The 22,302-nt window shown below is 33.8% G+C and overlaps 1 protein-coding gene across 1 annotated transcript in view; it reads left to right on the forward strand.

Moving 5' to 3' along the window:
* HCRTR2 (hypocretin receptor 2) overlaps positions 1–22,302 on the forward strand; it is a 108,143-nt gene that overhangs the window by 77,274 nt on the left and 8,567 nt on the right. Inside the window, exons 3-4 of the mRNA XM_044237777.1 lie at positions 364–607; positions 6,775–6,890. Coding sequence (XP_044093712.1) covers positions 364–607; positions 6,775–6,890 — 360 coding nt within the window. The remainder of the gene's footprint in view (positions 1–363; positions 608–6,774; positions 6,891–22,302) is intronic.

Raw genomic sequence — 22,302 nt, forward strand, 5'->3', positions numbered from 1 at the left:
CTGAGATATCCATAATTTTTAAAAAATGCTAATTAAATGCACTGCAATCAAATTTCTATATGATATTTTAAAAGCAAGACATGTCATATAACACATTTAGCATAAAATGATTGCAATGTTTTCATAGCCCCTTTATCATGTTTAATAAGAAAGCTGTTTTATATTTTATTTATTTTATTTTATTTTTATAATAAGAAAGCTAATATATTTTTAATATTATTATTTATTAAAAATCCTTCCATGAAATATTTTCTCACAACTTTGAACCTGATTATCTGTTTGACCCTTTCTCTACTACGATAAGTCCATTAAGAATGATCCATTTAACACCAAGGGCTTCTTTTGTTCTGTGTTCCTCTCTAGACTGTGTCCGTGTCAGTGTCTGTCCTTACACTGAGCTGCATTGCCTTGGATCGATGGTATGCAATCTGTCATCCTTTGATGTTTAAGAGCACAGCCAAGAGGGCCAGGAACAGCATTGTCATCATCTGGATCGTCTCCTGCATTATAATGATTCCTCAGGCCATCGTCATGGAGTGCAGCACCATGCTTCCCGGCTTAGCCAATAAAACCACTCTCTTTACAGTGTGTGATGAGCGCTGGGGTGGTGAGTACATTATGGTCCATAAGCGGACAAGAGTGCAACTAAAAGTATTATTTGCATGGCCATTATAAAGCTGGCCTTGTGCATTTTATAGAAACCTGTTAATATCATTTTGCAGAAGCATGAAAACCAACAGTTTCATAGATTAGGTCTGCCTACTCGGTCCTTTGGAAATACTATGTAGTTAGCTGGTTTTCATATTTTTCAAATAGGGAATGAAAGGAAGGGTTTTTCCTATAACTCAGATTTGATTATGTCAGCTTTTCTTAAATTCTCTAAAACAAAACAAAAGCTCCTTTATATGATCCAAATATGTATTCTGGAATAATTAACATTTACAAGATAGGAAGAGTGTCAGATTCCTTAATGGGCTTCAGATATAACTGGGAATTTTCATTTTAAACCCATGTCCTGCCTGGGAACCTGACTGGAGTTGAGTATGTGGACCTGTGCTCTTCTCTGAGTAAGATTATCTTCATATGATATGTTTATTTGTAACATATTAAGATGATAAGTTATATCACTGACATAATTGTTTCCTGATTTAAGAATTATATTACTTATGAATCTTTATATATGGTAATTAAATTTAAACAAGCAAAAGTTTGGAGGTCTTATGTTCCTTTGGTTCAAAACTCTCAGTGACAGCCTTTGAGGTTTTTCTGTAACAGTCAGTGGAAACACTTCTTTCAATGCCTAATCATGGCACAAACCTGGACACAGCAAAGGATGACAGGAAATCAACTAATCCTGCATTTGAGTATGTCATGTACTAGTTACAAAATTATTACATTAAATTTGAGGAAAATGATATGTCTTCATCTGGATAAGTATAGATCAATGGATCATAGTCAGAGAATTTAGACATTAGGAAAGAATTTTTTATTTGCCAGATGCACATTTATGCTTATTAAAAAATGTATTAACAAAAGCAGTATGCCCCAGGGATTGATTATAGATCTGGTATTTTTGATTCTTTGACTTTATCTGAACTCCTACATTGATACTTTGATTTGAAACAATGAAAAACAAAAAGGCACGAATTGAAAAATAAGACCTATGCTTTGACGAGAACAAGGTAAAATTTAAACGACCGTGGGATTATTTTTCATATATTATCCCAAGTCTTACATTAACTAAAATGTCACAATTTACTGTGTCTCTTATCCCAGAAATGAATTAGCAATTCACTTGCTGTATTTTCTCTGGATCTTCTTCATCTTTTCCCCATTTTCCCCATTAGCGGTGTAGGAAAAAACAACAACAAAAAAAAACAAATGGAAAATTCCAAAATGATAAGAGTATTTCTTAAGAGTCTTAAGTCCCATTTATTTAATGTTCAAATAACATCTTGAGCACTTAGGATATGCCAGGAATTATGCCAACCTGGAAAGAAATAGATTCTGCCTAGGGGAACACATTCCATGTAGTGAGGCTGAAAGGCAAATAAACAAATGTTTATGGTGTGATTCGTATTTTAATATACTGGTGTACAAAGTGCTAGGAACACAAATGTGAGAACAAACTCAGTCCTGGCCATGTGAACAAAAGTTTACGAAGAAGCTGCTAACATTTCAGCAAAGAATTAAAGATGAGGAGAAGTTCTCCAAATGGGGAAGAAAGGAAAGGGTGTCCAGGAAGCAAGAAAACCCATACGATGAGCACTATCCCTTAAAGAAGAAAAGAGGATCCAAACCTCTAATTTCTGTCATGTAGGGATATGCAGCCTAATGAACTGTGTTTGGAAAGAAGGTTGTTTGGGGACCAATTGTGACATGTCTTATGCAATTCTTACACAATGAGTTCTGTCTGGAAAGCAGCCTAAAGATCTCTTGATCAAAACGTGTTAGTTAATTAATGATGAAATTGAGCCATAAATTATTTACAGATTATGAAACAAAGAAGTATATTTAAAATTAAGCTTCCAACTTAAAAGTTGCATCCTTGAAGTTTATGAAAATGATAGATTAAAACATCCACCTATGATTTAACCTGTATCAATAGTATTTTCTCTGAAATATTTTGGTAATTAGTTGATAAGTTTGTGAACTGATTCTATAACCTTTTCTTTTTTGTTTGTTTTCTTGCTTTTTTCCTTCCTTCCTTCCTTCCTTCCTTCCTTCCTTCCTTCTTCTTTCTTTTTCTTCCTTCTTTCCTTCCACTTAATGTTTTCAAGAAGAATATGAAAGAATTAAACCGGTTTCTTTCCATTTTGGTCATTAGACTGTTTATTATAATGATTTTTACGTAGTATAAACTTTGTTAATATAGACTATTTAGAAGTTCACAATAAGTTTAAAACGTTTAAATTTGGACATGTGTGTGATAGTCACAACCTAAAAAGTCCATAGGAAATTACCTTTTGCAGTGTCGGCTCTCAGAGTTCAAACATCTTTCCAGTCAAAAACATTTAGCCCAATTTTAAAAAATTTGTTGTGAAATATGTTCTATTTGAGATTAATTCATGAATTATATTTCTTATTTTTATCCTAAGTTAAATCAGTAACACAGTTATAGAAGCAGATGGTGATATCGTAATTGTCCTAGAGCCAATATATTCCAGCATGGATGTAGTCAATGAATAATGTGGTCATTTGATCCATATCCATCAAAATACTTTTAGGAAAGCCTTGCAAATGCTATCTTGCTCATGGTACAAAATAACTAAGAACTCTTTCTTAGTTTTACTGAAAATATTACCAGAAATATTTGATATTTTGTCAATAAATTATTTCTGCAACTCATTATATTTATGATTCCCTACGGCTTATTAAAAAAAAAATACCACAAACTCCAAGTTCCAGCAGACACACTTGATAACTCAAAAACAAATAAATGTGTTAATATTTATTTTAATGATCTTTAAAGTACGTCTTGGTATGTGTTACATTAATTCTTACTTCCAAAATATTAAAATTATTCCAGAATTATAGCCATAGTTTTTTGATTACTTGATTTACAAATGCATAGTTTTATAGAATAGTTCCTATTGGAAGGAAAGTAACTTTGTTTTTGCACTAAATATATAATTGTCTTACCAGTCATCCAATGTTTAATGAGCATACACTGTTAGCCAAACATTTTTCTAGACACCAGAATTCATAATCTCTCTTCTTGGAGCTTACTGCTGAATTGTTCTTCAGTGGTCTGAAAGAAATAATAACGGAGCCCTTCTTAATAGTCAAACTAGCTATAGCATCTGGCATATAATAAGATTTTGAAATATATGGAAAACATTTTTTAGAGAGAAGATAGTAAAATATATTAAAGATTTAGGTAAACTTTAATGGATCTTTAAACTTTGAAAAGGCAGTTTATATTGAATATTTAAGAAGTTAATTTACTCAGCCATTGAGTCCCTAATGTATGTAACATGAAAGAGAAAATGTTTGTGGTTCTTTTGGATCATGAGATTAACAAGTTTTTTCAAAATGGACCTAACTTATCTGAGATTAATTCTTGTCTTATTAATATACGATATTATTCTTTACTCTCTGACGTCGGTGACTAAATAAAGATCCACATTTTCTCCTTATTTATTTGTTTGATAGACATGCAAGAATTTATTAGATTGTGTCTATTTATCAGTTGAGTAGAGACACCAACTTTGAATGATTGTCAGTCTTTAAAATGTGGTTTTATAGTATGAATGCTTAAGTGGAACAAATTTCCTGTCACTACATTCTAGGTTATATATAAATGTCTTAAATATATTCAAGACATTGTTCATCAAGTGCAGAGAGACTGCAAAGATCGCTTCAAATCATATAATTTAAAATTCCAGGGACATTTCTGGTTTTTCAATTAGCTTAGACTGTAAGCATGAAATGAAGAATGTTAAGACTATCGTGTTTCCCCAATTATCTCTTTATTAAAACATTCAATCCCAGCCTGCAAGTGTAATTTCACTTGATCAACTTTTCTGTGTGCATGCTCATTATCATAATACACATTTGCCAGCCAATTACATATTTTACTGACTGTTTATAAATATACTGACAGCAGAATGAGCTTTCTCTCCCAGCTGTTCAAAACCCAAACTGTTACCACAGTGAAAGTATCCATAGCTACAATTAAAAAAAGAAGAGTATGGCCTCTCAAATCTACCAAATCTATCCCCCTCTACTCTCTCAGTTTAGTCTGAGGTAGTGACATCAGGGCTTCACAGGTATGTTGGCTTCAAAGCTGTATTTTAATGTGGGGATGTCATGGGACACCTTCTTCAAAACGAAGGCCTCTCAGGTGTCTGGGAAGTGCTGAGGTCATCCCCCAGCTCCTTGGAAATAGGGTTATGGAAGGCTGCTCAGGCTGCAGCCCTTGAAGGGAAGGCTGTCATCCCTCCCTTCAGGCTGCTTAGATTCTATCACTTTTTTTGTCACTGGCCTGTTTTACAGGATAAGCTTGAAAGGAAGTTAGCAACTGAAGAGCTAGGTGTGGGCCACTTGGACAACAGAGGAGCTAAAACTGATGCCCCAAACCCATCTCTTAGACCGCCCAGCTAGCACAGGCACCCTGCTGGCCTCTCTGGAGATAACAGTGAAGAAAAATATTGACCAGATAAAGAAGACAGGGTTTTAGAAGGAACACTAAGGAAAATGTTAAAATCAACCACCTCAACTAAACTTAACTAAGCAGGATAAGGTTATGAACTCAAGACTTTGGATGATATTCAACTCATAGATATACTTAAAATACACCGATAAACTTAGCGATTACTGTGGTCATCTTCACAGTTATTATTGGTTAATCCTGACTCTAAATTGCCCTTAGCACATTTGATCACATAACTGAGTCTTCATGGTTCTATATGCCCTTTCTGAAGCAGTGAAAAAAATAAAATGCATGGAGGATAGCATGGTATCTCAGTAATCGTATGGAACTAACCTAATTGCCAACATCAAAGTCACATTCGGTTGCTTAATTCTTAGAAGTAGGAAAAAAAAAAAAAAGACTTTCTTTTGTTAGCCATTGGAATGATATCAAAGTATGGCCTTTAATATTCATGAAATCCATGTAGGATTTATTCTGTTTCCTGTTTTGCATTTAAGTAAAAGTAGCTGGATCACTGTGATCTATTCCAATACTAGTATAGGAAAAATATCCTTGAAAGCATTTAAAATGTCAGTAGGGGGACCTAACTGGCTCAGTCAGTGGAGCATGTGACTCTTGATCTCAGGGTTGTGAATTTGAGCCCCATATTGGGGGTAGCGGTTACTTAAAAATAAAATATTTAAAATAATGAATAAAAATAATTAAAAGTCAGTAACAAATAAATTTTAAAAAGTCAAAAATTTATATTAAGTCACAATGTTATTACTTAATTGAATGATTGACTCTTGAATAAATAACTAATCTATGATATGTGTTACCTGTGTACATAGACTTAATGATAAGAAATCACTACAATCCTAAGGTGCTTATGACTAAGTAAATGAGATGAATATTAAAAAAAAACATAATTGTTGAAAAATTAACTTTAAAAAACCCTAAAAATAACATTTTTTATTAAAAGTACATGCATATATACATATGTATATGCACAACATACTAAAAGAGAAATTTTATATTGTTATAGTAATCAACAAAAAGAACCATTAAGTGTTCACTGTGTTTATTTTTCCAAAAATTTTCCACATTCGTATATGCAGGTACAACTGGGAATAGCTTCCCATTTCTCAGGAAACTTATATTCTAATAAGGAAATCAACTCAGTTTACATTCTTTTCCCAAAAGCATTAACAATTATGTTAGATTATCTTGTTTCTTATTGCAATTTCAAGTGTAGCACAATCCAAATTAGTTTTTACTAATTAGCCAGAGATAATCAGACAGAAAAATTTTTTTGATAAATGAAATCTTGACTTTGGATAGTCTATGTTAGCACAAATTAAGAAATGGCTAATTGTTATTCTTCTCTGAGTACATTAAATAAAATTAAGACTTCACATTCAGTGTGCATGTGTATACTAAGTGTAAGCAGTTAATATGATATTACAGTATTTGCATGTGTGTGTTTGTGTATAATACGGCAGTGAAATCATACATATCATATATCAAATCATAGAATCATGAGTTAAATGTGTACTTTAAGGCAAAACATGGACAGACATACCTTTAAAAAAATCTGTGAATTATAAAACAAGATTTTGTTATTTTGGCTTTCATTCCAGGTGAAATTTACCCCAAGATGTATCATATTTGTTTCTTTCTGGTGACATACATGGCACCACTGTGTCTTATGGTGTTGGCCTACTTGCAAATATTTCGTAAACTCTGGTGTCGCCAGGTATGTATTTTCAAATAATTTCCTTGTGTTTTCTATCGGATGCACTTAAAAATAAAACTTAAGAGGGGTGCCTGGGTGGCTCAGTCGGTTGGGTGGCTGGCTCTTAATTTCGGCTCAGGTCATGATCTCAGGGTCCTGATGTCATCTGCTCCGTGCTCAGTGAAGAGTCTGCTTGAAGATTCTCTCCCTCTACTCCTCCAACACATTCTCTCTCTAAAATAAACAAATACCTCTTTAAAAAATAAATAAAATTTAAGGATAGACAGAACGAACATAACATGAATACCAAAGAATTGTGTATTCTTCTAAAATAATGAGGTACAAGTCATGGAAATATGTCTCGGCATTTTTTTAGGGTGATATTTAGGGAGTGTATTTATGAACTGCCTAAATGACTTTAAATTGTAATGTTCTGTGATTAACTGACTTGATTTTTGTCTAGGACTAATATTATAAACTTTACTTTGAGAAATAACAAAAATTTCTTTAACATTTCCTGAGACTGTATGTAAAGAATGTTGTCTTTTATATCAGATTTATGCATTTTTATGTAATTTATGTAATTTTATTATGTATTTATGTACTTTTATTATGTGTTAAGTCTCCAACTCCAAAGATCTGTTTTTTTTTTTTTTTTAGCACAGTAGAGAATCAGGCAGAATTTCGACTTTTAGAAACAGTTTATCATGCTGATTTGGGAGTATTGTAGTTTGTTAGATAACCTTGCTACATCAGCAAGTATATTCATTCTCTGTTATTCATTTATCAAATATTTATCATATTTCTTTTGTATGTGTATCTGATAAAAAGCTAAAAGCTCCTATCAAATTCATTGATGAATTCATAGACTGGAGGAGGGAAAGAGTCAGATGCAGAGTGAAAATCATCTTAATAAATATAAGCTGGGGATCAGAGGGAGGTGTGGTAGAGGTGTACCTAATTGCAAGCAGGAAACATTTAAGCTGAACATTGATGAGTGCAAGTAAATCACCAAGTTTAGACAAAGAATATAACTCATCCTCTTGGACTTACAAATTGTATCTTAAAATGCCACATACCTTGGAGATGTATCTCTCTCTTTCTCTACACTTACTGCCAGTACTTAGAGCTTATCAGGCTCATGGAAAGCCATGCCCTTAATCTGTTTGTTCTGATATATTTTACCCAACTGATGGAATTTACTGGGACACCTCAATTCATTAAAAAGACTTCAATAACCTTTTATCTGGTCTTTGTTTGAGGAAGAGTCTTAATTTGGGTCTCCTTCAACGTTTCTTAGTCAAAGCAATTTTCAAAGTATCTTTTACTGGTTGAATACGGGCAATAGTCGCATTTTTCAACCTTGTATATCTTATAATTCCGAATTGTTTCTATTCCTTTATTTTTACAAAGCAACAATTGTTTTTATAACCTTTAAAATGCAGTCAGTACCTATACTTACTATCATTCTAACCCCCAGTCTTTTCAACTAAGGTAACAAATGTGTGCCACTGTAGAATACGAGTTATATTTTCCCAATGATAGTTTCTTCAATGCTGTTCCTCTGGTCACGATATCACATATTTTAGGGTGTTTGTTACTATCACACTTACTTCTTGGTAAGTTTTATTATACTAGTCAGTTTTTGCTAGGTTATTCTGCTCTTAAAACAATGCATGTGGCTTGCCCCAACAGTGTGTCTCACTCATGTTCCATGGCAGTAGTGAGGACAGGCTGTGGCTGTGCTCTACTTACTGTCTTATTTCAGAACTCAGACTAAGGGAACAGTATTCTCTGGGATGTGCCATTCTGTGACTGAGGGAAAAGGCAAGGAAGTGGGAAGAAATATACAACATCTCTTGGATCTTTGCTTTGAACTGCTATAATGTTAAGTCTCTTCATACTTCTTTGACCAAAACAAGCCATGGGTGGCTCAGAGGGTTAAGCCTCTGCTTTCAGCGCAGGTCATGATCTCAGGGTCCTGGGATCGAGCCCCGCATCGGGCTCTCTGCTCAGTGAGAGCCTGCTTCCGCCTCTCTCTCTCTCTCTGCCTGCCTCTCTGCCTACTTGTGATTTCTGTCTATCAAATAAATAAATAAAATCTTTAAAAAAAAAAAAAAAAAAACAAGCCATGGGGTTAAGCCTGACCATGGCAAAGGAAAGAATCCTTCCCTCACAGAAAGATGCTACAAGTCATAGAGCAATAGGAATCTTCTTGCATACTGAGAAGTGAATAATCACAAATGACATAGTTCAAAGAAGTCAGAAACACAGACTCAAGGTCCAGATTGCACGAGTTTATATCCTGACTCTACAACTTAATAGATGCATGAATTTTGTCAATTTCTTAAATTTCTCTACCTTTCTTTTATTATTTTAAAGTAGGGTAGAGGTAGATATCTCATAGAATTATTACACTTATTTGATGAATTAATTCAAGTGCCTAGAGCAGAGAAAGTGCTTATTGATTAAAATATCTTAACAATATATGCTGTTATTGGTTCTTTCAACTAATTCTGCCGATAGATCTAAAATAACAAGTATGTGTTGAATCCATGTATGTGACTACTTTCTTAAATAGATCTCTTTCATAATACTTTTTAAGAAGATTTTATTTATTTATTGGAAGAGAGGGAGAGAGTGCAAAAGAAGGAAGGAACAGAGGGAAAGGGAAAGAGAAAATCTCAAGCAGACTCCTTGTCAAACATGGAGCTTAACATGGGGCTCAGTCTCATAACCCTGAGATCATGACTTGAGCTTAAATCAAGAGTTAGACACTTAACTGACTGAGCCACTCAGGTGCCCCATTTTCATAGTACTTTTCAGTAACATTATAATAAACTTTTGTATTTGTCTATCTGCTCTACTCTAAAGCTGAAGACAGTACACTCTAGCCTTCATCTTGTATCCCTCCAATTTGTATATGCTTGGAACATACCAGTTGCTCAATAAATACTTTATAAGAAAAAAGTGAGTAGAAAAATAAGAGAAAGTTCTGGGAACACTTTTATAGAAGAGAACATCGGGAAATCCATTTCCCAGTTACTCAGCGAACTATTCATAGAAAAATTGGAATTTGAAAAATTTCTTGAAAGAGAAAAAGCATTGAATGAGCGTGGAGGAATGAAGATGATTTAGACTGAGTTTGCTATTTTGACCAGGAATGTTCAGTGTTAAGATGATTCCCTACTTCCATATTTTTTACTAGTAAGTGTATACTACATATAATAGAAGTTTTTATTTGTTTATTCATTTATGTACAGATTGACATAACTTTAAAACTCTTTCGAGATACCTAAATCTGTCTTGTTCATCATTGAATCCCCAACACTTAACATGGTGTCTTGCACTAAGAAAGTATTCCAAAAAAATGTTGAATAGGTAACTGCTAAATTCTGCCCAGTTTATTTCTCTGTTATTTAAGCTTATTCTTCTTCATGTCTCAAAATCTAAAGAAAGTTCAAAATTGTATTGCAGGTTTAGAAATAACCCATATTCTTTTGATGAATTGTTCTGGTTAGCATAAACCATATGATCCAAAAGATTTGCAGTAAAATGCTTGGGCTGTAAAACTAAAAACATTTACAAAACAGATTGAAATGGAAAATGACAAGTTCAGCTGAGCTCGCTTTAGCAGCCACTATAAAGTAAATTAACCCCAAATGGGTGATTATGTAGAATTCTGCTTGAGCAACTCTCAATTTCCAACTGTTAATGTCTATAAACAGAGTTCCACAGCCTTATGTGTGCCATTGGCTAAATCAAGTGAGCCATCAAATGGAGAGCCTATCCTATTTGCTTAAAATTACAGATGCATGGAATTTGTTATATACTTTGAAATTGTAAGTGTAAGATTATTAGTGAGCAAAGTGTATGACCTTGTCTGACTTTCTCAAGAACTTTCAGCTTTATTAAAAGACTTAACCAGTGCTTTGCTACAATTAATTACTTAAATTCTTTTTGACAATGTGACTCAGGGAATTTAGTCAGTCTGGAAATTCTACAGACTCTTCTCTAAAAGTCTTCTTTTTTAGACCCACTTAATTTTAGTTTATGTGACTATAAAAATGTTCTTTCCAGTTCTGGACCTCAGATAATTCAGCATTTAAATTTTAATCATCATGTGAACTCTTGTTAACTCATTCCAAAAAACATTTGGTAAGCACCTACTATTGTCTGTACTGTTGGAGGAACTGGGGATGAACCATAAACCATAACTGATATTTGAGTCTGAACTAAGTTTCAACTTACTAGGGAGTATTAATTTGAAAGCTTTTCCTGTACCAATTTTTCTCACAGTCTTTTCTACTGTTCTTTATTCTTCAACATTCTTCTGAGAAAACTTAAAATGATTAATGGTAGGTGATGACAACTCAGTCTAGTGTGAGGGAAGAGATAGCAAACTGGAATTGCAGAGGCAGAAACAAAAGCTGGTTAACTCAAGTTCACACAGAGAAATAAAGAACACTAGTAAAAGTAACTACCTAGGTAAATATGAAAGAGAGTATAAATGTATTTTTCTTTGTAATACTTTTGTTCTCCCATTTGACTTAAGAGATAACAGCATAAAGCAAGAATTATAAAACTGTAAAGATTCAGCTTATAATGTAAAGATGTGATACAAAGGAAGGAGATGGGAATGAAGCTAATTTGGAGCAAGATTTTTGTATGCTATTAAAATTAAATTACCATTAATCCAAATATTATTTTGGCTGCTAATTGTTAACTCTCAGGGCAACCACCAAGAAAATACTTAAGAAACTATAGTGGAAGAAAAAAAAAAAAGAATATGAAAATGGCATACTAGAAAATACTTATTTGGGGCACCAGGGTGGCTCAGTGGGTTAAGCCTCTGCTTTCAGCTCAGGTCATGATCCCACAGTCTTGGGATCCAGCTGCATCAGGCTCTCTGCTCTGCCCTCTCACTGCCTGCCTCTCTGCCTACTTGTGATCTCTCTCTCTCTGTCAAATAAATAAATAAAATCTCTTTAAAAAATACTTATTTAACACAAAATAAAGCAGCAATGGGGGAATAGAGGAACAAAATAGACATAATATATATAAAACAAAGTAAAGTGACAGATGTAAATTATTCCTTTTTAATAATCAAATTAATGATTAAATAATCCAATTCAATAATTAAATGAATTAAGCACTCCAGAGATTAGCAGAATAGATCAAACAAACATAAAATGTCTAATTCTATGTTATCTACAAAAGACATATCTCATATTAAAAGACACAAATAGATTGAATGTAAAGTAGTAGGGGAAAATGTTTACTATGCAAACACTAACGAAAGAAAGCTGAGGTGGCTATAGTAATATTAAAAGAAAGTTTACCAAAACTGTGAGTGTCAGGGTGTCTGGCTGGCATAGTTTGTGGAGCACACAACTCTTGATCTCTGGGTTGTGAGTTTGAGCCCCATGTTGGGTGAAGAGATTACTTAAAAATAAAATTTTGGCAGGATGCCTAGCTGGCTCAGGCGATTAAGAGACTAATTCTTGGTTTGTTTGTTTGTTTGTTTTTAAAGATTTTATTTATTTATTTATTCATTTATTTATTTGACAGACAGTGATCACAAGTAGGCAGAGAGGCAGGCAGAGAGAGAAGAGGAAGCAGGCTCCCCGCAGAGCAGAGAGACCGATGCAGGGCACAATCCCAGGACCCCGACATCATGACCTGAGCTGAAAGCAGTGGCTTTAACCCACTGAGCCACCCAGGCGTCCCAAACTCTTGGTTTTGGCGCAGTTTGTAATCTCAGGCTTGTGAGATTGAGCCCCATATCAGGCTCTAAGCTCAGTGGGGAGTCTGCGTCTCTCTCTCTCTCTCTCTCTCTCTCTCTCTCTCTCGCTGCTCCTACATTCTTGCACACACTCCCTCTAAAATTAATAAATAATTTTTTTAAAAAAATCAGTAGATAAAAGTCAGTGAAACTGAAAATAGGTTCTTTGAAAAGATAAGAGATAATTACAAGAAAAAAGAGAAAAGATTCAGATCACTAAGATCAGAAGTAAAGAGGGACATCACCACAGATGTTACAGAAATAGAAAGAGTAAGGGAATACTAGGAATAACTGTACACCAACAAAGTAGATAGCATAGAGCAAATGGACAAATGTGTAGAAAGTCACAAACTACTGAAACTGTCTAAAGGAGAATTAGAAAATTTGAATAGACCTATTATAAGTGAAGAGGTTAAATTAGTAATAAAGAAATTTCCCAAAGAAAAAGCACAAGTGTCTTCACTGTTGAATTTTACCAAATATTTAAAGGATAATTGACACCAAACCTTCACAAACTCTTTGAAAAAACAGAATAGGAGAGAATATTCCTTACCTCATTCCATAAGTGATAGTAGTATGCTACTATTAAACCTAGACAAAGATATCATGAGAAAACTATAAACTAATATACTTATGAATATAGGGTAGTATACTCAACAAAATGCTAACAAACCCAATATGTAAAAAAAGGTTACACATGATGGCCGAGTGTGATTTAGCTCACCAATGCAATGTGGGTTTAACATATGAAAATCAAAAAGGAGAGGTGAATCATAAGAGACTATGGACTCTGAAAAACAATCTGAAGGGTTTGAAGTGGCGGGGGTGTGGGAGGGTGGGGTACCAGGTGGTGGGTATTATAAAGGGCACAGATTGCATGGAGCACTGGGTGTGGTGAAAAAATAATGAATACTGTTTTTCTGAAAATAAATAAATTGAAAAAATTAAAAAAATAATAATATATAGCAGATGTATGTTAAACTAAATTAATTTCCTTTTATTTAACTTGATTACTTGTATTAAAATAAATTATTAAAGTATGTGTTATAAAAAAAAGAGTCATACAATATTAAAAGAGAAAAGACAAAACCCACGTGACATGATCATCTCAATAAATGCAGCTAAAGCATTTGACAAAATACAGCACCCTTTCAAGATAAAAGCACTTAACCAAATAGGCATAAAAGAGACCTCTTCAATTTGATAATAAAATCTACAAAACCCCACAGCTAACATCATATTTAATAGTGAAAGACTGAATATTCCCCTGCTAGTATCAGGAACAAGATAGGGATGTGTGATCTTATCAGTTCTGTTTAAAATTGAATAGAACTAGATACTATCCAGCTCAGTTATTCAAGAAATAATATTAAGAATAATAACAAAATGCATCAAGATTGACAAGTAAAAAGTAAACTAACTCTATTTGTAGATTACATGATACTGTTTATAGGAAATCCTAAAGAATCCACACACAAAAAAATTAAAAACAAGTTCAGCCAGTTTTGAAAATAATATATTGATAGATAAAAATTAATTTCATTTCTATAAACTATCAAAGAACAATCCAGAGATGGAATTAACAAAACAGTTCCATTTCAAACATCTCTAAAAAGTGTAAAACATCTAGCAATAAGTCTAATAGAAGAAATATTTAACATATACAATCACATAGCATCATTTAAAAATTAAAGAAGGACTACATAAATGAAATGACATTTCATGTTCATGGATTGGAAGACCTATTATTGTCAAAATAGAAAAATTCCTCAAGAGGCGCCTGAATGGCTCAGTGGGTTAAAGCCTCTGCCTACGGCTCAGGTCATGGTGCAAGGGTTCTGGAAACAAGCCCCACATCAGGCTCTCTGCTCCGTGGGAAGCCTGCTTCCTCCTCTCTCTCTCTGCTTGCCTCTCTGCCTACTTGTGATCTCTGTCTATGAAATAAATAAATAAAATCTTAAAAAAAAAGAAAAATTCCTCAAATTGACGTATGGATTCATCACAATCCCTATCAAATACCCAGCTGTCTTACTTGTTTGTCTGTTTTTGAACAAATTGGAAAATAGTACTAAAATCAATATGGATATGCAAAGAATCAGGAATGGCCAAAATTATCTTCAGGAAGATGAACAAAGTTGGAAAACTCACTTCTCAATGTCAGAATTTATTATAAAGCTAGAGTAATCAAGATAGTATAGTATTTACAAACAGATAGTCATATGGATCAATGAAATAGAATTCAAAGTCTTGAAATAAACCCTTATATTTATGGTTAACTGATTTTTGACAAAACTGTCATCCCGGTTCAATGGGCAAAATCAGTCTTGTCATCAAATGGGGCTGGGACATCTCTGTATATTCAAAAGAATGGAATTGGACATTATACACCATATATAAAATTTAACTCAGAATCTATTGTAGACTTAAATGTAAGAACTAATACAGATCTTCAACGTACAGTGACATTATATCCCAATTCACCCATCATAAGTTGAAAATAATGTAAGTCAAAAATGCATTTAATACACCTAACCTGTATAGAACATCATAGCTTAACCTAAACTACTTTAATGTGCTCAGAAAATTTAAATTAGACTAAATTTGGGCAAAATCATCTAACACAAAACCTATCTTATAATAAAATGTTGAACATCTTACATAATTTATTAAGTACTGTACTGAGAGTAAAATACAGAATGGTTATAAATGTATCAATTGTTTATCTTCATGAGTTCCTGTCTTATGGGCAGCTGCAACTCACTGCCAGTGCCCAGAATCATCAGAGAGTATCATACCACAATAACGAGCCTAGGAAGAGATCAAAATTCAAAATTCAAAGTGCAATTTCTGAATGTATATTACTTTTGTACCATCATAAATTTAAAAAATCATAGGTCAGACCATAGTAAGTCAGAGCCCATCTGTGGTATGAAACTCTTAGAAGAAAACACATTCATTATATGCCTGTGGTCAGACATCATTATGATTTGGTTTAGGATAATGGTTCAAATGACACCAAAAGCACAAGCAAAAAAAAAAAAAAATTGAAAGTAGATAAATTGGATGCTATTGAAATAAAAACATTTGTACTTCAAAGGTTACCATGAGGAAAGTGAAAAGGCAACTCACAGAATGAAAGAAAATATTTGCAAATCACATATATGATAAAAGACATATCTTAAATATATAAAGAACTCTTCTGATTCAACAACAAAAAGAAATAACCCATTAAATGTAAGCATAGATTTGAATAAACATTTCTCCAAAGAAGATGAACAAGTGGTCAATATACACATGACAAGATGTAATTATTAGGAAAATGAAAATTAAACATACAGTGAGATATCTTTTCACACACAACAGGATGGCTGAAATAATTTTTTAAAAAGATAATTACTTATCTTTGTGAGAAAGTGGAGAAATTAGTACTCTTGTTATACGGTTGGTGAGAATGTGGAGAAATGTGAAGAGAGAATGTGGAGAAATTAGTACTCTAATGTGTTGAGAATGTGAAGAAATTAGTACTATCATTATATGGCTGGAAAATGGAAAAAAATGTGAAGAAAATGTGTAGAAAATGATGCTGCTACTTTGGAAAATGGTTTGGCCATTCCTCAAAATCTTTAAGGATTACCATGTGACCTACCAGTTTAATCATTAGGTACATACCCAAGAGAACTGAAAATGTGTCCACGTAAAAACTTACACATTATTGTTCACAACAACGTTATACATAATAGCCAAAAAGTGGCTATCCATTAATGCCCATTAATGGATAAATGAATGTAGTATATGCAAACAATGGAATATTATTTGGCTATAAAAAGTAATGAACTATTGATACATACTACAACATGGATGAATCTTGAAATTATTCTTAAGTAAAAATAGACACAAAAGACCAGGTATTTTATGATTCTGTTCACATGAAATGTAGAGAATGGGCTAGAACCAGAAAGATTTGTAGTTACAGAGGATAGTAGGATAGAGTAATGGGAAGTGACTGATTATAGATTTGGAGTCTAATTTCCAGGTGATGAAAATATTCTGGAATTAGGCAGTGATGGTGTGATAACTGTGATTAACTTTGTTAATACACTAAAACTACTTAACTGTATCCCTTAAAAGGTGAATTAATGACATATAAATATATCTCAATAAATCTGTTTTTTTTTTTAAAGAGAACAAAAAATTATGGGCATTTTAAAATAAGAAAAACATTAAAGATGGAGGAGATTCTTTTACAAAATTCTCCTACTCAAACTCGGGGGAAGGAAAAAAGGGTAAACACAATCGACTTGTTGATGCAATGAGAATATATATAAGGGGAACTGTCCAAAGGTTGGTTGTAATTAAAGACTTTAAGGTCCATAGAAATACAGAAGCATGAGAGGATCTAATCAGTAAAAACCATTTGTTGGATTCCAGGAAGGAAAGGGGAAACCAGTTTCTACAAAGAAGAGCTGATTTGTGTGATGGAGTAATGTTGAGAGTCAACACATTCTGGGGATGGACAAAGGACAAGAGCCTTGAGTTTGGGGATTGGGTGAGCAGATCATGGATGGCAGTAGTAGTCCATTGTAGTCCATAAGGGTTGTCTATAGAACCTGAAAGTAGATCTTTCTATTTTGAGAATGAAGTCAAAAGATGGGACAGATAAAACAGTTATGATCCTCATCTTGTGGACTGAGCAGGCTCATCTAAATTCTAAAAGGGCTTGCCAGGGTTAAAAAAAAAAAAAAAAGTCACTGGGTCTTGGAGCTCCATCATTCTCAAATGGTAGTATAAGGAATTAGAAAAAAGTCCCATTTTTTCCTGCCAGACAGAGAAAGATAGAGATTATCGCTTCATATGAGATAGCACCTTCCAAGTATCAGTTGTACTCTATTATGGTAAAATAGGTAATGAGCTAAAGACTAGAAGAAAGATAAAGAAGATCTGTCCTCCTGGAGTAGGAACTTTTAAGTACTAAGAAAAAACATCTTCCTAACTCTCATACTCTTCCAGTTACTAACTTAACTCTTGGCTCTTCCTCCTCCTCCTAGCTAAAATTCATGGCATTTCCCTTTGTTGGCTCCTTTTCTCACCACCTGCCACCCTCACTGATTTCTCAACCCACTTCATTCTTACTCAAATCCTATCACTACATTGAAACAGTTCCTACTTAAACTCATCAATGATTTCCAAAAAAGTTTCCCTAGGGATTTCTTGCTTAGTCATTTGCTAGCATTGAATAATGTCATTCACAGTTTCACTATTTAAATACTATTTTCCCATAGCCCTTGTATCTGTCTGTCTTCTTCTCTTTGCTTTGAATATTCATACTCCCTTCCTTGGCTGTTAAGTGACTTTTTACTGGTTCCTTCATAACTGCACAGAATTTTTTTAGGTGATGTATTTTCTAAGCATTTTTTTAATGAGTTGATTTCCAGAATTGTATTTATCAGACTGAGCCTCTTCTTTTTTCCAAGATACACAAAATTCCATATATGTACATAAATATTATGTATATGACTTTACTGTAAATCTCAAAATCTGATGATATGAGTTTATTAAAGGATTTGTTAAAGGTTATGAATCAACAGCCAGATAAAGAGATACACAGGTCAAGGAGATTCCATGTCCTCTCTAGGTATGCCATTCATTACCCATCTCCATATGTTCACCAACTTAGAGACTCTCTGAAACCCATGTCACTGTAAATTTTTAAAGAAGCTTCATTATATAATGATTGACTAAGTCTTTGGCTGTTAGCTGATTCAACTCCAGCTCCTTTCTTCTTCCAAGTGGTCAGGGAGTGGGACTGAAAGTTACCATCCTTTAATGGTTGGTCCTCCTGGCAACTAGTTCCTGATCTTAAGTTACTTTCATTAATAAGACACCCATTTCACCTTTTATGTTTTCAAAGCATGTTCAGGAACTATAGATGAAGACCAGATATATCTGGAAAATATATTTTCGTCATCTGAACCATGAAACATATGTCATAAATCATTTTATCACAGAAATACAAGAAATTGTCTCTTGATTTGGGGTTCTGCATATTTCTAAATTCAGGGATTAGTTCTAGTAGAGTTTTAGAAATTCTTTAGGATTTACTTTGTAAGCAATAATGTCTCCCCAGTAAAATAAATCTATGTACCTTTTATCTATTTTTCTGTTCTTCTTGTACTGGTTAATGTTGAGTGGAAACTCATATTTTAATGTTGAGAAAAGACTTTGTTGTTTTGTTCTCAGTCTTAAAAGAAAGTGTTCATCTTTTCCCATTAGGTAGGATGATAGTTGAAGACTTTTTTATAGATGCCCTTTACCAGGTGGGTAAAGTTTCCTCATGTTACTAGTTTACTATTTTACTGAAATTTTTATCATGGTAAGGGGTTGAATTTTTTAAATGCTTCTCCTTTATTTATTGAGATGGTCATATTTTTGTCTCTTATTCTGTTAATATGACACATTGATTAATTTTTGAATGTTAAATCAACACTGCATTGCTGGAATAAATCAAGTTGACTTATTGAGTGAATTTTATTATCCTTTTTGCATATTGCTAATTGATTTGATAATATATTTTAAGGAATTTTTCATCTCTGTGTTTTCTTTTGTTGTTATGTCTTGGATTATTAGGATATTTGTAGTATTATAAAATTATTCAGAAAGTATTATTATTTCTTTGAATTTCAGAAAGAGTCTGCATAAGATCGATATTATTTATTTTGTACTATTTGAATGAATTCATTAATGAACCTATCTGGGCCTGGAGTTTTTGTTTAACAAGGTTTGGAATCATAGTGCCAATTTTGGTAATCTTTAGTGTCAGTTTTGGTAATCTTTGTTTTTCAAGGTATTTATCCATCTCATTTAAGTTTGCAAATTTATTCATTATTCACAATATCCTCTATTCTTCTTTTAATGTATGCAGCATGTTTCCCTTTTCTTAAAAATTAATCCTAGTCACAAACACAGCTTAAGAAAGGGCAGGTTTCAAGGTCCATCGTTTACAAGATATCTCCAATTCATGATTGTGGCAAGACCTCTTCCAAGATGTATTTTTGTTTCAAAGATTATTTTAAAATTCATTTAAAATAGTGGAATAAAAGTGAAGTGTGTGTGTGTGTGTGTTTGTGTGAATGTGCACATATGTGCACACACATGCTTTACACAGTTGGATTGTTGAGCCCTTCCTGAGATGGCAGGGGAAGACCTTTCTAGATGGACAGCTTCCCAGGCTGGATTTCTCAATGCCCTTTAGTATGATTATTATTTCATGTAACTAGGCACATACTTAAAAATTTACTGTCTTCCATAACACATTGTGTTGAAGTTTATAAATGGAAACCCTACATCAGAATGGGAAAAGATGAGCTCTGCAATCAGACAGAGCAATTCTGACTTGTTAGATGTAGACCTGGATATTTTAACTTTTAATGTCTGCTTGATCATCTATAAATAGGGTTTATAATAATCTACTTTTAGCAATGCATTAATAATTACTCAAGATTATGCAGAGTTCCTGGTTCTGTTACTATCAGCGATTTCTGTTATCATTAGGTTGACCTTCTCTAGACCTAGACAACTTATCAATGGGGACATTTGTGGGTTTCCTCAAGATGAATTCAGATTAAACATCTTCCATCCTTATTTAGATCATCATCTAAAAGAGGACATTATCACTAGTTTTATTTGTTTGTGTTTAATTCTGATTGCATGCTTCCTGTGGCAGTTTCTCTTTATGGAAACTTTTTTCTGAGGGTTGAGGAAGTAATTAGATGCAGGATATTATTTCGTTCCTTCAGGGGAGCACTGAATAAGAGAATTTCTAAAGTTTAAATGATCTCTCAGAGATCATTTAGAAAACAGTTCAAGATCATTTTTAGGGTTACTCATGCTACAGTTTTTCTGGAACTTTCTAGCATCCATTGTAGTTTCTTCTCAATTATTTTAAAAATGACTATTTAAAAAGAGACTCACAGAGGAGAAAGCATTCTCAGTACCCCCTCAGCCCCCAACCAGTAACACAGAGAAGAAAAACGTAGAGGACCACCACTATGTGAAAAAGTCAGTCTACATAAAAGAACACAAAGAGCCAGAAGAGAGATAATTTGTCACATGTTTTTCTACGTAAGGGGAGGTTTTCATTAACTTCATTTGTTTCTTTTTGAGAGAGAATAGTTATGGTTAAAAGAGGCTCCATATTAATATGTGTAGAAATCAAAGTAAAATTCTGCTTGCAAAGATTATCTAACACACCTGGATCTTGTGATGTATAAATCAGCAGAGTCCCTCCAACGTGTGTTCTGAGAGAGCACAGGAACACATGGGTCTGTCCTGGCCAGCACCACGGAGATAAAAGCAACAGCTGAATAGTCTCAACAAAGAGGACCACGGAGTCTTAGAACCAACAAAGGGCTATGGTGTTCTTGTTGGCACATTTTCCTCTTAAAAAATTATGCATGCTGAATTTTATTGTTTTGCTCACTAAACTCTATCAATCTTCATGAGCTTATAATTAAGAAAATATTACACTTGGAAGGACTCCCTGCTATTATCAAATAACTTTGAAAAGAAATGGAGAAGTACAAGTTGTTTAACTGTTGTTACAAATTCCAGCCATATGAAATGTTAATGTAAGACCACAAGGGATTCTCACTGTGTTTGTATGCATTTTATTTTTTTAAGTTTATTTTAAAGATTTTATTTATTTGAGAGAAAGAGAAAGAGTGAGTGTGAGCTCCAGTGGGGGGAGGAGTAAGGGGAGAAGGAGAAGCAGACTCCCCAGTGAGTAAGTCTAAGGGGCTGGGGGTTGGGGGGGGCTGGATCCCAGGACTCAGATCAGGACCTGAGCTGAAGGCAGAGGCTTAACTGATGGAGCCACACCCGGCACCCCTGTTTGTATGCATTTTAAAAAGCCAGACTGGAACACAAAATGAGTTTCAAGCAATTTCATAACAATAATTAGCAAGGATCAGAGAATATTTTATTTATTTTTTATTTGCTTCACTCAAGGTTTCCACTGACCAAACCTGAGAAACAGAATCTAATAAAAAGCGCTAGGTAGCGAAGTCCTATCTGTCCCTCTGGCAGCAGATGGCAGTATTGATGCATGAAAAAAAATCTTTTCAGGTTACTTTCACAATTACCTGTTAAACGTTTCCCCTCTCTAAAGTGAGGTATCTGAGCTGAACCAGAATTCCTAATCAGATTATACGGTGGTTGTCCTGTTACAGCTCTTTGTCAGCTTTATTTCTCTCTCCTTTTAAGTAAGAGCTGGCTTTTGTTGTTAGTTTGCTTGTTTTGTTTTGTTGTTAGGAGCCGTTTTAAGTTCACAGCAAAATGGAGCGGAAGATACAGAGGTTTCCCAAATGTCTCCTACCTCCACTTATGAAGTACCCCGCCCCCCATTATCCATATGCCTCACCAAAGTGATACATTTGTTACAAGCGATGAACCTACATGGACACAGAATCATCCAAAGTCTATAGTTAACCTAAGGGTTCACTCTTAAATGTACATTCTATGGATTTAGACAATGTTTCCAAATGCATCATATAATGTATGATGACATGTATCCATCATTATGGCATCATACAGAGTATTTTCACTGCCCCAAGAATCCTCTGTACTTTGTCCATTAGCCTCCCAACACACACC

The sequence above is a fragment of the Neovison vison genome, chromosome 1, assembly GCF_020171115.1.
Source record: "Neovison vison isolate M4711 chromosome 1, ASM_NN_V1, whole genome shotgun sequence".
NCBI classification, from domain to species: Eukaryota; Metazoa; Chordata; class Mammalia; order Carnivora; family Mustelidae; genus Neogale; species Neogale vison.